Source organism: Nyctereutes procyonoides, unplaced genomic scaffold (genome assembly GCF_905146905.1).
Source record: "Nyctereutes procyonoides isolate TBG_1078 unplaced genomic scaffold, NYPRO_anot_genome, whole genome shotgun sequence".
Lineage (NCBI taxonomy): Eukaryota > Metazoa > Chordata > Mammalia > Carnivora > Canidae > Nyctereutes > Nyctereutes procyonoides.
The window spans coordinates 45,606,210-45,624,258 of NW_026575125.1; the positions used below are offsets into that span (position 1 = coordinate 45,606,210).

The 18,049-nt window shown below is 36.3% G+C and overlaps 1 protein-coding gene across 3 annotated transcripts in view; it reads right to left on the reverse strand.

The window, feature by feature from the left end:
- FAM120C (family with sequence similarity 120C) overlaps positions 1 to 18,049 on the reverse strand; it is a 173,502-nt gene that overhangs the window by 140,409 nt on the left and 15,044 nt on the right. For all 3 annotated transcript variants that reach the window (XM_055339107.1, XM_055339106.1, XM_055339108.1), the window contains exons 2-3: positions 8,012 to 8,258; positions 6,459 to 6,541 (exon numbers count right to left, since the gene is read on the reverse strand). In XM_055339107.1, coding sequence (XP_055195082.1) covers positions 6,459 to 6,541; positions 8,012 to 8,258 — 330 coding nt within the window. The remainder of the gene's footprint in view (positions 1 to 6,458; positions 6,542 to 8,011; positions 8,259 to 18,049) is intronic.

An 18,049-nucleotide genomic window follows, 5' to 3' on the forward strand; every position in this document is an offset into this window, starting at 1 on the left:
ACCATACACAAAGATAAACTCAAAATGGATGAAAGATCTAAATGTGAGACAAGATTCCCTCAAAATACTAGAGGAGAACACAGGCAACACCCTTTTTGAACGCGGCCACAGTAACTTCTTGCAAGATACATCCACGAAGGCAAAAGAAAAGCAAAAATGAACTATTGGGACTTCATCAAGATAAGAAGCTTTTGCGCAGCAAAGGATACAGTCAACAAAACTAAAAGACAACCTACAGAATGGGAGAAGATAGTGCAAATGACGTATCAGATAAAAGGTAGTTTCCAAGATCTATAAAGAACTTATTAAACTCAACACCAAAGAAACAAACAATCCAATCATGAAATGGGCAAAAGAGTTGAACAGAAATCTCACAGAGGAAGACATAGACATGGCCAACACGCACATGAGAAAACGCTCTGCATTACTTGCCATCAGGGAAATACAAATGAAAACCACAATGAGATACCACCTCACACCAGTGAGAATGGGGAAAATTAACAAGGCAGGAAACAACAAATGTTGGAGAGGATGTAGAGAAAAGGGAACCCTCTTACACTGTTGGTGGGAATGTGAACTGGTGCAGCCACTCTGGAAAACTGTGTGGAGGTTCCTCAAAGAGTTAAAAATAGACCTGCCCTATGACCTAGCAATTGCACTGCTCGGGATTTACCCCAAAGATACAGATGCAGTGAAACGTTGGGACACCTGCACCCGGATGTTTCTAGAAGCAATGTCCACAATTAGCCAAATTGTGGAAGGAGCCTCGGTGTCCATCGAAAGATGAATGGATAAAGAAGATGTGATTTATGTATACAATGGAATATTACTCAGCCATTAGAAACGACAAATACCCACCATTTGCTTCAACGTGGATGGAACTGGAGGGTATTATGCTGAGTGAAGTAAGTCAATCGGAGAAGGACAAACAGGGTATGTTCTCATTCATTTGGGGAATATAAATAATGGTGAAAGGGAATATAAGGGAAGGGAGAAGAAATGTGAGGGAAATATCAGAAAGGGAGACAGCACATAAAGACTCCTAACTCTGGGAAACGAACTAGGTGTGGCCGAAGGGAGGAAGGTGGAGGGTGGGAGTAAATGGGTGATGGGCACTGAGGGGGGCACTTGACAGGATGAGCACTGGATGTTATTCTGTATGTTGGTAAATTAAACACCAATAATAAATAAATTTATTAAAAAAAGAGATCAAGAACACAATAAATAAAATTAAAAATACACTTAATGCTATATATGCCAGGCTAGATGAAACAAAGGAATGAATTAATGACCTGGATAACACAGTAATGGAAAGTAACCAAACTAAGCAAAGAAAGAAAAGAAAATTATGCAAATTGAGAATAGTCTTAGGGAACTCAGTGACTATAACAAGTGTAATATATTAGCATTATAGAGATCTCAGAAAAAAAGAGAAATAATGAGGCAGGAAATTTCTTTAAAGAAATAATACCTACAAACTTACTTATTCTGGAGAAACAAACAGATATGCAGATCCAAGAGGCACAAAGATTCCCAAAAAAATCAACCCAAAGAGGTCCACTCTAAGAAACATAGTAATTAAAATGGCAAAAAGTAGTGATCAAGCAAAAATTTTAAAAGTAAGGGAAAAGACAACCCCATAAGTGAGCAGCAGATTTTTCAAGCAAAAATAGCACAAGCCAGAAGGAAGTATCATGATAAAGTGGCATTCAAAGTGCTAAATGGGAAAAACTTGTAGCCAAGAATACTCTACCCAGCAAAGCTATCATTCAGAATAGAATATATAAACAGTTTATCAGATAAACAAAAACTAAAGGAGTTCATGACCACTAAACCAGCCCCACAAGAAATATTAAAGGGGGTTCTTTGAGTGTAAATGAGACCAAAAGTGAAGGTATGAAAAGTAAAAAACACAAAAGCAATAAAATAAATATTTCTGTAAAAATCAGTCAAGAGATTCATAAAATAAAAGGATGCAAAATATGATATCATATACCTAAAACGTGAGAGGGGAGAGAAGTAATGGGTTTAAAATTAAGCAACCGGGATGCCTGGGTGGCTCAGTGGTCGAGCCTTTGGCTCAGGGTGTGATCCTGGAGTCCTGGGATCGAGTCCTGCATCGGGCTCCTTGCAGGGAGCCTGCTTCTCCTCTCTCTGCCTGTGTCTCTGCCTCTCTCTCTCTGTGTCTCATGAATAAATAAATAAAATCTATAAAAAATAAAAATAAAAATAAAGAAAATTAAGCAACCATCAATTTAGTACAGACTGCTATATTTAGAGATTATATACAAATCTGATGATAACCACAAATCAAAAACCAGTAATAGATATGCAAACAATGGAAAGGAATCAAAGTATATAACTAAAGAAGCCAACAAACCATGTCAAAGAGAAAGAGAAGAAGGGACCAGAGAAAATCTACAGAAACAACAACAGGTAACAAAATGGAAAAAAATACATATCAATAATTACATTGAATGTAAATGGACTATATGCTCCAATCAAAAGACATAGAGTGCCAGAATGGATTAAAAAAATAACAAGACCCATCTATATGCTGTGTACATTTTCAGACTTTACATACCCACAGATTTAAATTGAGGGGATGAAAAAACATCAATCTTGCAAATGATTGTTAAAAGAAAGCCAACGTGGCAGTACTTATATCAGACAAGACAGATTTACAAAAAAAAAAAAAAAATGCTGCAAAAAGAGGCAAAGAAAGACACTATATAATAATAAAAAGGCTAATCCAGTAAGAGGATACAGTAATTGTAAATATATATACAGTCAACATGGGAACACCAAAAACATAAAGGAGTTAATAACAAATATAAAGGAAATGATTGATAGGAACACAATAATAATAGGGGACATTAACAACCCACAGATATTTATGAACAGATCATCCAAACATAAAATCAATGTGGAAACAATGGCTTTGAATTACACCCTGGAACAGATGGGATTTAACAAGACATATTCAGAACATTCAATCCTAAAACACCAGTATATACATTCTTTATAAGTGCATATGAAACAGTCTCCAGATAGTACGGCAGGCCACAATACAAGTCTCAAAAAAATCAAAATCATATCATGTATATTTTCTGACCGTAACACTATGAGACTAGAAATCAACCACAAGAAAAAATCTGGAAAGAGTACAAATACATGGAGGTTAAATAATATGCTACCACACAATGAATGGGTCAACCAACAAGTCAAAGAAGAAATAAAATATTACAAGGAAACCATTGAAAATGAAAACACAGTGACCCAAAATTTTTGGGATGCAGCAAAAATGGTTCTAAGAGAGAAGTTTCTAACAATTCAGGCCTACCTCTAAAAGCAAGTCTCAAATAAACAACCTAACTACATACCTAATGGAGCTAGAAAAAGAACAAAGAAAACTCAACCCAGCAGAAAGAAGGAAATAAGAAAGACTACAGAAGAAACAAATGACATAGAAATTTAAAAAAACTCTAGGACCAAACGGCTTCACGTTTGAATTGTACCAAAGATTTAAGAAGAGTTAATACCTATTGTTCTCAAACTATTTCAAAAAATAAAAGAGGAAGGACATCTTCCAAATTCATTCCATCAGGCTAGTATCATCTTGATACCAAAACCAGATAAAGACATCACAAAGAGAGAATTACAGGCCAATATCTCTCATGAATATAGATGCAAAAATCCTCAACAAAATATTAGCAAGTCGAATACAACAATGTATTAAAGAAATCATTCACCAGGATCAAGTGGGATTTATTCCTGGGATGCAAGAGTGGTTCAATACTTGCAAAGACAATCAATGTGATACATCACATCAATTAAGAGAAAGGATCAAAACCATATGATCATTTTAACAGATGCAGAAAAAGCATTTGACAAAGTACAACATCATTCATGATAAAAGCCTTTTGCAAAGTAGGTCTAGAGGGAACATACCCTCAACATAATAAAGGCCTTATATGAAAAAGCCACAGTGAACATCATACTCAATGGAGAAAAACTGAGCTTTTCCTGTAAGGTCAGGAACAAGATAAGGATGTCCACTCTCACCACTTTTATTCAACATAGTACTGGAAGTCCTACCCACAGCCATTAAACAACATAAAGAAATAAAAGGTATCCAAATTGGTAAGGAAGAAGCAAAACTCTCAATATTGCAGATGACATGATATTCTATATAGAAAACCCTAAAGACTCCACCAGAAACCTACTGGAACTCATTAATGAATTTAGTAAACTCTCAGGATACAAAATCAATGTACAGAGATCTGTTATGTTCCTATACACCAATAATGAAACAGTAGAAAGTGAAATTAAGAAAACAATCTCACTTATAATTGTGCCAGAAACAAAAAAAATATCTAGGAATAAGTTCTCTGAAGACTATAAAATACTGATGAAAGAAATTCAAGCTGATGCAAAGATATTTCATGCTCATGGGTTGGAAGAACAAATACTGTTAAAATTTTTCTACACTACACTTTTTCTATACTACCCAAAGCAATCTATACATTTAATGCAATCCCTATCAAAATACCGAAAGCATTTGTCACAGAACTAGAACAATGAATGCTAGTATTTGTATGGAACCATGAAAGACCTCCAATAGCCAAAGCTATCTTGAAAAAGTAAAACAAAACTGGAGGTATCAGAATTCCAGATATCAATTTATATTACAAAGCAGTAGTAATTAAAACGGTATGGTAAACTAGTATAAAAATAGACAAATAGATCAATAGACTAGACCAGAAAACCCAGAAATAAACATACAATTGTATGTTCAATTAAACTTTGACAAAGAAGGAATGAATATACAACAGGAAAAAGTCTCTTTGACAAATGGTGCTGGGAAAACTGGACAGCTGCATGAAAAAGAATGAAACTGGCCCACTTTTTTACACCATACACAAAAATAAAGTCAAAATAGATTAAAGACTTAAATGTGAGACCTGAAACCATAAAAATCCTTGAAGAGGGCACAGGCAGTACTCCTCAACAATGGCTGTAACAACATTTTTCTAGACATGAGACATGACTTCTGAGGCAAGAGAAACAAAAGTAAAAAAACTACTGAGACTATAAGATAAAAAATTTCTGGGACGCCTGAGTGGCTCAGCAGTTGAGTGCCTGCCTTTGGCCCTGGGCATGATCCTGGAGTCCCAGGATTGAGTCCCACATCAGGCTCCCTGCATGGAGCCTGCTTCTCTCTCTGCCTGTGTCTCTGCCTCTCTCTCTCTATGTGTCTCTCATGAATAAATAAATAAAACCTTAAAAGAAAACAAAATAAAAAGTTTCTGTGTAGCAAAGGAAAACAATCAACAAATCGAAAAGGCAACCTACTGAATGGAAGAAGATATTTGCAAATGGCATGTAAAATAAAGGGTTTGTATCCAAAATATACGAAGAACTGATACAATGCAACACCCATAAAAAACAATAATCCATTTAAAAATGGGCAGAAGATGAACAGACATTTCTCTGTAAAAGACATACACACAGCCAATAGATGCATGGAAAGATGCTCAACATGGCTCATCATCAGGGAATTGCAAATAAAAACTAATGAGGTATCACCTCACACCTGTCAGAATGGCTAAAGTCAAAGACACAAGAAACAAGTGTTGGTAAGGATATGGAGAAAAAGGAATCCTTATGTACTGTGGGTGGGAATGCCGCTTTGAAGCCACTGTGGAAAACAGTATGGATGTTCTTCAGAAAGTTAAATAGAAGTGCCTTACAATCCAATAATGGCACTGCTGGGTATTTACATAAAGAATACAAAAACACAAATCAAAGGGATACATACATCCCTATGTTTAAGGCAGCATTATTTTCAATAGCCAAGACATGGAAGCAGCCCAAGTGTCCACTGATAGATGAAAGGATAAAGAAGTAGTATATATATACAATGGAATGTTATTCCAATAAAAAGGGATGAAATCTTACCATTTGCAATGACATGGATGGATCTAGAGAATGTAATGCTAAGTGAAATAATTCAGTCAGGAAATATATGGTTCCACTCATATGTGGAATTTAAGAAAGAAAAAAAAACAAAGGGAAAAAAGAGACAAACCAAGAAACAGACTCTTAAGTGTAGAGAACAGATGGTTACTAGAGGCAGGGATGGGTATGGAGATGGGTTAAATAGGTGATGATGATTAAGAAGTGCACTTGTCTTGATGAGCACTTGATAATGTATGCAATTGTTGAATCACTATATTGTATACCTGAAACTAATATAACACTGTATGTTAACTATACTGGAATTAACATAAAAACTTAATAAAAAAAGATATTAAGGGTATTGATCATAATTATAATTTTCTGCATTTAAAATATTTTAAGCCTAATGAAAGGTAATTATTCTATCAAAACGCCAATGGAAAAAACCCCAATATCCCCTAGACATGGATGCATAAGCAGGAAATGGGGCACTTTACCTTAAGTGATGCAAGGGGATGTTCTGGTCCCAAGAGGCTCCAGTGAAAAGCAGCCAGGTCCTCGTCTGGGAGAATGTGGTTACCTATAAAGTACATTTTATCATTTTTTGACTGTACAAATGTTTTCATAGAGCCTCCAGGCCATGAAAGGACTTCTGGGAAAGAAAATAATCAAATAATTCACACAGGTGTAGGTTCTCAATGTAATATCTATAGTATCTATGTGATTACCTACTTTGTATCACCTACATTTTATGTTTTATCATTGTAATAATCACCCATAGTAGTATTATTATCCCCATCTTACAGATAAGGAAAGTGAGGTTCAAACAAGTTTGGTGACTTAGCCCAAAGTAGCTTGGTTAATAAGTGCCCCCACCAGGATAAGAAGCAGACTCCAAAGCCCATGCTATTATCTATCACCTAGTCATTCTGCCTTTTATAATAGCAACCACAATTAGACTGCTTAGTAAGTGCTGGGCATTTTATATCTCATTTAATTTTGTCAATAACACAATGAAGTGTACTATTCCATTTCACACATGAGGAAATTGAAACTAGGGAGATATAACTTCAGGGATTTGTCATAGGCCTAATTCTAAAACCTGTACTGACTCCTTTAGATGAGCCAAAACCAAATCCTTCAGGATTTTAAGCAGAGGTTACACCTGACACAATATATTAACCTTCATGCTGTCAGTACTTGGAAAGCCACCTGAAAACATAGTCAACTCTCAAGATATTCAGGTGGCTCAGTTGGTTAAGCATCCAAACCTTGGTTTCAGCTCAGATCATGATCTCAGGGTTCTGGGATCAAGCCCTGGGTTGGGCTCTGCACTCAGCAGGGAGTCTAATTTAAGAGTCTCTCTCCTCCTCTACTACCCCTCCCCCCTCACATTTTCCCTCTATCTCAAATAAGTAAATAAGTCTTTAGGAAAACATAACTCTCTGCAATTTACTTTTAGATGTATACTTAAAAGATAAATTGATGGATGGATAGAATGGACAAGATATATGATAAAGCAAATATAGGAAAATGTTAAGGGAAGAATACAGGTGGTAGATGTAGGATTTATAGGATTTTCACTACCAAATTCTTTCAATTTTGCTGTGTGTTTGGAAATTATCAGAATAAAATGTTAGCAAAACAGAAAGAGAAAAACATATACAACAATTTGTGTTCTTGATCTAAATTGAGACAGCAGGAAAGAAATGCAAATGCTCTAAAGGGGGAGCTAAAGCTATTTAGAGTTATTAAAATGTTTGGCCTAAGACAGTACTCTACATAAAATAGTTATGGAATATAACAAAAAAAAGTCTTACAAAAATCAAAATAATTTTCTAGGATATCTGTGTTAAATTCATAAGACAAACATGCTGAGTTTCCAGTAAGAATTCCAAAAGCCTGCTGAATTTTCCCCAGCATAGTGTTGGCATGTAGACTTTAAAAGGATAAATTCAATAATGATAGGCTAAATTGCTCTGGTCTTCATGTCTTAACATTGGAAGAGGAAACTTTACCAATCACTGGAATCTGTTCTTTGGATACCTACCTAGCAAAGCAGCAAATATGGGAAAATTCATCCGCTTCAAGCCCAGCTGCTTGGCTACCTCCTGCATCAGGAACTGATTGGTAGTTAGATTCTTCCCATTCCAGCTCAGCTTCAGAGCATGGGAACTGTAGTAAGAAGGAATATTGTAGAGAGCATACTCGGAGTCATGGGCAAGAAGGCCATGGAAGCCATTTTCCCTGAAAAAAGCCACCACTTCCAAATGGTGGTCTTCAAGGCTCTGAAAGACCTAAGAAGGAAGAAGAGAGGAACATGTAATGTAACAGAAACTGACTATATTTGGTTAGAAGTTCAGAAGGTTAGTAACTAAAAAAAAATTAAAAAAAAGGTTAGTAACTAAATGTTATAGTTGAAATATAAGATCACACATGGCTGAACACATTACTCTATAAAAAAAGTCTCTCCTAGTTTCAAACTTGATTATTCCTACTATAAACAAACACAGTATTATCTATGTATTCATTGAAATGCCCAGTCCTTTCATGAAACTGTGGTGTAAGGCTCTTCAAGAGAATACAGAAATTAACATGGTATATATTACTTAAGTTTCCACTTCACACAATAACAGAGATATCTGGGATCCCTGGGTGGCTTAGCGGTTTAGCACCTGCCTTTGTCCCAGGGTGCGATCCTGGAGTCCCAGGATCGAGTCCCGCGTCGGGTTCCCTGCATGGGGCCTGCTTCTCCCTCCTCCTGTGTCTCTGCCTCTCTCTATGTCTATCATAAATAAATAAATAAATAAATAAATAAATAAATAAATAAATAAATAAATAAACAAACAAACAAACAGAGATATCTTTGTTAGAAAAATAATAAAGCTATTATTTATTGCTCAGCACCTTCTATATTCTACATATACTTTATATACATTATCTCATTGTCAGAACAACTATGAGCAAAGTCGATATGGATGAAAAAACTTACATGTGGAAATAGACACAGAAAGGTTAAATAACATAGTCAGAATCTGATTTTAAGTTAATCTAATGTCTTTTTTTCCTCTACCTAACACCTTTTAAAAAATCTTTGCTTGTGGGCAGCTGGGTGGCTCAGTTGGTTAAGCCTCTGACTTTTGGTTTTGGCTCAGGTAATGATCTCATGGGTTGTGGTATCTAGCCCCAGGTTGGGCTACATGCTCTGCAGGGATTCTACTTGAAGCATCTCTCCCTCTGCCCCTCCTCCAAATCATGTGTGCTGTGCTGAGTCTAAAATAAATAAATCTTTAAAACCTATCTATTCATGAGACACACAGAGAGAGGCAGAGACATAGGCAGAGGAAGAAGCAGGCTCCCTGTGTGGAGCCAGATGTGGCACTCGATCCCAGATCCCAGAATCGTGCCGTGAGCCTAAGGCAGACACTCAATTGCTGAGCCACCCAGGCATCCCTTAGGGACATTTTAGACCACAGAGCACCCAAACAGGGCACTTCCAGCAGGAAGACGTCAGAAACTTCACCCCATTTTAGGAATGGGAAAACTAAGACTATGAGAGGTTGGCTGCTCCTAAAGCTGCATAATGTTTATGAGTGTACACGAGATTCAAACCTAGGCTGTTCTGACTCCGGAATGCACTATTTCTATTGTACCAGGCTTCTTCCTGAAGAGCAGCATTTTTTATGTAATAGAAACAGACCTTTAAGTGTCCTTCCTGTGTATGCCTCTATCACTGCACTTAGAGCATCCTGAAATAATCTGCATACTGGTTTTATGGTGCTAACTTCCTTAACTGCGGAGACTATCTATTCCTGGCTCCAACATGAAACTTGGAACAGAGTAATATCAATAATAATAGCTAACAGATCCTGAACATATACTATGTGCTAAGCAATGTCCTAAGTACTCTGCATTCATTAAATTATTTAATATTCAATCTTATAAGGCCATAACTATTATTACTATCATCCCCATTTTTACATTGTTACTCCTAAGGTCACATGGCTGGAAGGAACAAAGCCTGGATTTTGGCTCTAGAGCCTGTGGACCTATATATTTTTGTTGAACTCAACTGACCTTTTATTTCATTTAAATTATAAAAAATGGTAGTTTTCTGGAATCTGACAAGAATTTCAATGCATTAAGCTTCTGTTAGGCTAAAAAGGGTCTAGTCACAGTAGATAGTTATGTCACCCATTAAGTCCACAAGGGGAGGGAAACTGGTAAGTAGACAGCAAAGAAATATGTGTATATGTTTGTTTTTCCAAGTAGGAGAACCAAAAATCTTTACTTTGTACTGCAACATATTTACACCTAGAGTTATGTTGTTGTTGTTTTTTTACCTAGAGTTATGTTTAACTCCAATTGGGTCAGGGTAGTAGTAGTTTTATGCTGCCCCCTGGTGATAGTTTCTTCCAGCATACCTCTCATACAAGTCACTCCTAGAGCATCTATTGGTACAAAGCATAGTGCTAATAAGTATACTTTCCCTCTTATCACAATCAGACCATGTAGATGTTATAAGCCGCTTCTTACAGATGAGGAAACTGAGGCTCAGAGAAGCAAGGTGCCATGCTCAGGGCCACAGAGCATCCCAAATAACCATCAACAGAAAAAAATGGTTAAATAAAATGTGGAATAACCAGAAGAGGCAATGTAATTTAGCTATAAAAAGGAATGAAGCACTGATTCATTCTACAACATAAACAAACTTAAAAACACTACAGAGTGCAAGAAGCCAGACACAAAGGCCACGTATTATATGATTCCTTTTATATGAATCTTCCAGAATAGGAAAATCCATTGAGATGGAAAAATAGATTAGTGGTTTCTAGAGACTAGGGGAAAAGGGAAATGAATGACTGCTAGAAGGTAGTGGGTTTCCTTTTAGGGTGTTAAAAATGTTCTGGAATTAGACAGTGATCACAGTTGCACAACTCTGAATACAATTTAATTATACACTTAAAATGGTTATTTTTGGGGTAGCTGGATGGCTCAGTTGGTTGAGTGGCCAACTCTTGATTTCAGCTCAGGTCATGACCCCTGTGTCAGCTACTGCACTCAGCAGGGGGTCTGCTTGAAGATTCCCTCTCCCTCTGACCCTCCCCCCACTCACATGCATATTCTAAATAAATAAATCTTTTATGTGACTAAAAAAACCACATAAAATTTATCATCTTAACCATTTTAAGTGGTTTTTTATTTTTTATTTTTATTTTTTTTAACACTGAAAGATTTATTGAAACAAATGATCCAAAAATGTGAAATAACCATGCCAAAGACCCTCCAGGAGACATGGGACAACATAGTAGGAACATGAAGCAAGAACAAGAAACCAATAAGAGATACCAACTGGAAATCTAAGTATAAAAAATATAACTGAAGTAAATAATGAGATAAATGGCAAGATAAATTTGAAGAAAAATGAAATGGTAAATTAGAAAATCAGACAGAGGAAACCATAGAAAATATAAAAGGAAAGCGTAAGGATATTAAAAATAGACCATAGGTAGGACAGTATCGTGAGACAGTAAAGAAGAGAATCCCTAACTTTGCCTGGAAAACCCAAGGAAAGCTTAAGGAACAGTAGTGTTAGGTTTACCGTTGTTGTGTGTTGTTAGGCACACCGTTGTGAAACAGATCTCTAGAACTTTTCGATCTTGCAAATCTGAAACTCTAAACCCCTTAAACAACTCTGTTTCTCCCTCTCCCCAGCTCCTGGAAACCACTGTTCTACTTTCTGGTTTTTTTTCTACTTTCTATCAATTGGACTACTTTAGATACCTCATATAAGTGGAATCATACAGTATCTTTTCTATGACTAACTCATTTCACTTAACATAATATCCTCAAGGTTCATTCACATTGTAGCATGTGACAGCATTTCCTTCCTTTTTAAGGCTGATGAATATTCCATTCTATGTGCATACCACAATTTCTTCATCTGTTCATCAGCTTCCACTTCTTGGCTTTTATGACTAGCACTACTATAAACATAGATGTGAAAATAATCTCCTCAAAAACCTGTTTTCAGTTCTTTTGGGTAAATACTCAGAAGTGGAATTGCTGAATCACACAGTAGTTTCATTTTTAATTTTTAAAAAGAACCTCCCTATTGCTTTCCATAGAGGTTGCTCCATTTTATATTCCCACAATGTACAAGGTTCTAGCTTCTCCACAAATTCACCAACACTTCTTCTTTTCTTTCTTTTTTATAGTAGCCATTCTAATAAGTATGAGGTGATATCTCATTGTTGTTTTCATTTGTATTTCTCTGATAATTAGTGATGTTGAACATCTTTTCATATGATTGTTGGTCATTTCTGGCATACTTTCAAGAAAATTCCAGATATCAAACACCTATAAATACTTCATTATCTGTAACAGATAAAGAGTTTAAAAATAACAAAGCTATCATTTCACCAAAGTTAATAGTTTCTTAATACCTTAATATCCAGTCCCTACTCTATTTTCCAAGATTACTTTAAAAATGTCTTTTGAGTTTATTTGTTCAAAATAGGATCCAAATAGGGTCCCCATGCTTCATTTGACATGGCTCCTAAGTACCTTAATTTATAACAGCTGCCCTTGCCTTTATTAAATGCCATTTATTTGCTCAAAAACCATAACTCACATTTCAAATTACAAAGGTAATATGGATTACTCAACAGATGGTGTTGGGATAACTGGACATTCATTTGAGAACAGTAAGATAGATCTATTCCTCACACTTTGACTAGGATAACCATAAAAATAATAGAAGACTTCATGGGGATTTTTAAAAATAATTTCAGAGTGGGGAGAGTTTATGTATGAGAGAAAATCCAGTAACAGTAAAGAGAAAGATAAATCCTCTTGACTAAATAAAAACAAAACACTTCTGTTTGGGAAAAGCCAAGGTAAGTAAACTCAAAAGACAAATGACAAACTGCAAAAAAATCTGCAACTCAGAGTATAAAGGGCCAATTTCTCTAACGGAAAAGGATAAAACTTGACAAGAAAACAGTTCACAAAAAAGGTAGACAGATTGTAAGCATGTAAGATGGTGATCAAACTCACTTGTAATAAGAAGTGAAAATTGAAACACTACTGAAAGATGGTATTTCAACTATAACATCACCAAATGTTATACTGGTAAAGGAAACAGGCACATACAAATATTGAAAGTAGGCATGAAAATGGTACAATCTCTAGGGAGAAAAATTTGGCAAGATCTGTCAAAACTACAAATGCACATACCTTTTGACTCAGTAATTTTGCTTCTATGGATTCATCTTTTAGATACATAAAGCACTTGGAACAACACAAATGCGAGCATTTGTGCAAGAGCATTGCAACTGTACAAGTATTCATTGTAGCATTACTGTAATAGCTGAAAACTGGAAAAAATCTAATTACCTGCCCATCAATAAGGGACTGGTTATATAAATGATAACATATACATACAATGGAATAGAGTGGAACCATAAAAAACAAGGACCAAACTCTTACATACTCACATGGAAAAATCAGCATGATGTGGCAAATAAAAAAGCAATGTACAAAATCAGCATGATGTGGCAAATAAAAAAGCAATGTACAAATTGAAAGGTATATTTATGGTGTGTGTGTGTCTGTGTAACAAATAGTTATAAGTATTTGGTTTCATATGCATAATAACTTTGGAATAATATACAACTAACTGATAATATTGGTCAACTCTAGGGAAAGGAATCTACTAACTAGGGACAGGAGTGGGAGATTTTCTTTTATCATATATCCTATTGTACCTTTTGAATTTTTATAATATGAATTGCAATACTTAATTGAAAAGATAAATTACAACTGAATAAAAGAATATACTCCAGGTAAAAAAAAAAATCAAAGAATACAGAAAGCTGTATGGTGGAAAGTAATATAGGCATGCCTCAGATATTATAGGTTCAGTTCCAGAGCACTTCAATAAAGTATCTCAATAAGGCAGGCAAATGAACTTTTGGTTTCCTAGCGTATATAAAAGTTATGTACTATACTGTAGTCTATTAAGTGTGCAATAGCATTATGTGCAAAAGTACACCCCTTAGTTTAAAAATACTTTATTGCTAAAAAACACTAACAATTATCTGAGCTTTCAGCAAGTCAATCATTTTGGTGGTACAGGGTTTTGCCTCGATGTTGATGGCTGCTGGCTGAACAGGGTGGTGGATGCTGAAGCTGGGGTGGCTGTGGCAATTTCTTAAGACAATAAAGAAGTCTGCCACATTGATTGATTCTTCCTTTCAGGAATGATTTCTCTGTAGCACCTGGTGCCATTTGATAGCATTTTACCCACAGTAAAACTTCTTTCAAAAGTGGAGTCAATTCCTTAAATCCTGCCACTGTTTATCAACTAAGTTCATATAATATTCTAAACTGTTTAAGGTCATTCCAACAAGCTTCACAGCATCATCACCAGGAGCAGATTCCATCTCAAGAAATTATTTTCTTTGCTTATCCATCCATAAAAGGGAACTCCTCACCCATTAATTTTATCATGAGATTATGGCAATTCAAGGTTCTACCTCCAATTTCAGTTCTCTTGCTATTTCTACCACATCTGCAAGTACTTCCTCTGTTGGTCTTGAACACCTCAAAGTCATCCATGAGGACTGGAATCAACTTCTAAATTCTCATTAATGTTGATATGTTGACTTCTTCCCATGAATCATGAATGCTCTTAATGGCATCTAGAAGTCAATTCTTTCCAGAAGATTTTCAATTTACTCTGCTCAGATCCATCAGAAGAATCACTATCTATGGCAGCTACAGCCTTACAAAATGTCTTAAATAAGGTTTGAAAATTGAAATTACTCGATTCATGGGCTGCAAAATGGGTGTTATGTTAGAAAGCATGGAAACAGCATTCATCTCATGTGTATCAGAGCTCTTAGGTAACCAGGTGTACTGTCAACAAACAATCATATTTTGAAAAGATTCTTTTTCTGAGCAATAGGTCTCAATTATGGGCTTAAAATACTCAGTAAACCATGCTGTAAACAGATGTGCTGTCTTGGTTTTGTTTTTCCATTTATAGAGCACAGGCAGAGTAGATTTAGCATAATTCTTAAGGGCCCTAGGATTTTCAGAACAGTAAATAAGCACTGGCTTCACCTTAAAGTTACCAGCTGCATTTGCCCCTAACAAGGGTTAGCCCGTTTTGAAGATGTGAATCCAGGCACTGACTTCTCTTCTCTAGCTATGAAAGTCCTAGATGGCATCTTTTTCCAATAGAAGGCCATTTCACGTACGTGGGAAATCTGTTCAGTGCAGCCTCCGTCATGAATTATCTTACCTAGATATTCTTGATGACTTGCTGCAGCTTCTACATCAGCACTTGTTGCTTTATCATGCACTTTTATGTTCTAGAGATGGATTCTTTCCTTAAATGTTATGAACCAACCTCTGCTAGCTTCAAACTTTTCTTCTGCAGCTTCCTAGAATTAAGGAGAGTTAGGGCCTTGCTCTGGATTAGGCTTTGGTTTAAGGGAATGTTGTAGCTGGCTTGATCCAGATCACTCAGACTTTCTCTATATCAGTGATAGGGCTGTTTCACTTATCGTTCATGTATTCAATAGAGTAGCATTTTTAATTTCCTTCAAGAATGTTTCCTTTGCATTCACAACATGGTTATCTTTTGGGCACAAGAAGTCTAGCTTTCAGCCTATCTAAGCTTTCCATATGCCTTACTAAACTTAATCATTTCTTGCCTATAATTTAAAGTGAGAGACTGTGCCTCTTCCTTTCATTTGAATACCTGAGGCCATACTAGGGTTATTAATTGGTCTAATTTTAATATTCTTATGTCTTGGGGAATAGGGAAGCTAAATGGCTGGCTAGTGAAATAGAACACAAACAAAATTTATTAAGTTCGCCATTTTATATCGGTGAGGTTTGTGGCACCCCAAAACAAGGACTATAGTAACATCAAAGATCTCTTGGGCAGTCCCAGTGGCTCAGCGGTTTAGCACCACCTTCAGCCCGGGGTGTGATCCTGGAGAACCGGGATGAGTCCTGCGTTGGGCTCCCTGTACGGAGCCTGCTTCTCCCTCTGCCTTTCTCTGTCAATAATAAAATGTGTTTTTTTTAAAGATCTCTTGATTACAAATCACCATAACAAATATATTAATGAGGATCGCCTGGGTGGCTCAGCAGTTGAGTTTCTGCCTTTAGCTCAGGGTGTGATCCTGGGAATTCTGGGATTAAGTTCAGCATCTAGCTCCCCGTGGGAAGTGTACTTCTCCCTCTGCCTATGTCTCTGCCTCTCTGTGTCTCTCATGAATAAATAAATAAAATCTTTAAAATATATATATATTAATGAGAAAGTCTGAAATATTATGAGAATTACCAAAATGTGACGCAGAAACAGGAAGTGAATAAATGCTGTTGGAAAAATGGCACCACAGACTTGATGCAGGGTTGTCAGAAATCTCCAATTTGTAAAAAATGCAGTATCTGTGAAATGCAATAAAGCAAAGGGCAATAAAATGAGGTATGCCTGTAGTCCTATCATCCCCATTCCTTGAAGTTACTACTATTTCAGGTCTCTCCTCTGAGGAGTAGGTCTAGGGGTAGGCTGGGAATGTATTTTCTTAAACCATTTATTGAGGTATCACTGACATACTAAAAGCTGTACATAATTCATGTATACACTTTTAATTTAGAGATAAGAATCATCACCACAGTCTATGCCATAAACATATCCATGTCCTCCAAAAGTTTCCTCCTGCCCTCTTATTTTTTTGTAATAAAAGCAACCTAACATAAGAGCTACTCTCCTAGCAAAGTTGTAAGTACAAGATACAGTATTGTTAATCACAGGAACTATGCTGTGCAGGTCTCTAGGACTCATTTGTCTTGTATAACCAAAACTTTGTACCCTTTGACTAATACTTCCCCAATATTTCCTCCTCACAGCTCTTGGCCACCACCATTCTACTCTCTGCTTCTAAGTGACAATTTTAGATTCCTCATTAAGTGGGATCATGAAGTATTTGTCCTTCTGTGTCTTGCTTATTTCACTTAGCATAATGTCCTCCAGGTTCATCCATGTTGTCCTAAATGTCAGGATTTCCTTTTTAAGGCTGAATACTATTCTAATTGTATGTATATACCATATTTTCTTTATTCATTCATCCAACAATGGACACTTAGGTTGTTTTTAAGAACACCAAGTGATTGTCACAATGAGGCAAGTTTAAAAAACAGTGCTCTCTAGTCAGATCACACAGCATGGCAATGAAATCCTGACCAGGGCAAGGAAGAAGCCTTCTAGCCACAAGACCCCTTAGAATAGCTGAGTAGCCTGGCCCCATTTCCATGTATGATGACTACTATCCTTTGTAAGCAGAATGACTTCCAGTCCCTGGCTCAAATCAATTCAGTTCAGTTGTTAACCTTCTAATTTTTCAGGAGACTAAAATGATTTAGGTGAGCTTAAACAACATACCCAAACAACTAAATGGAAAAGCAGCACATTTGAGCCTCAAAGTAAGAGGTGAAATTCTTAACTGCCTACAGCTTTTAATTGCTATCTCACTGTTCAGTACAACAAATATGAATTGAGGGGCCTTCTAAGTGCCAGGATTAATATACCATAAGTTATAACCACAGGGTGCCATGGAAACATAGAGGAAAGGCACCTAACCAGTCAATAGGGCAATGCTTTCTACAGGAAGCAACACTTATTTATAAAACCCAGGGGAAAACAGCTCTCTGAGGAAAGTTTAACGTCTCATTTCCAATCACCAATAGTCAAAAGCAGTGGCTTTTAAATTGTGCTTCCCAAACAAGTATTTGGGTAGATGGAAAATTGGACAAAACAACCAGACAGGAAAGGTACTCCTACTTTCTCTTCAATCTGAGCTCATATTCTCCATCTTACCTATTTTATATTTTGGCTCTTTCAGAAATATTTTATTGAATATCTGCTACTAAAAACAGCTAGAAGTATTTATCACTAGAATGCCATCTCCATGAGGGCCAAGATTTCTTGGTCCACTTTGCTTACTGCTGGATTGTCAGTGCACTGAATAATTGCAGAGTAGGGAACCAATGAGCCATTCTGACTCTC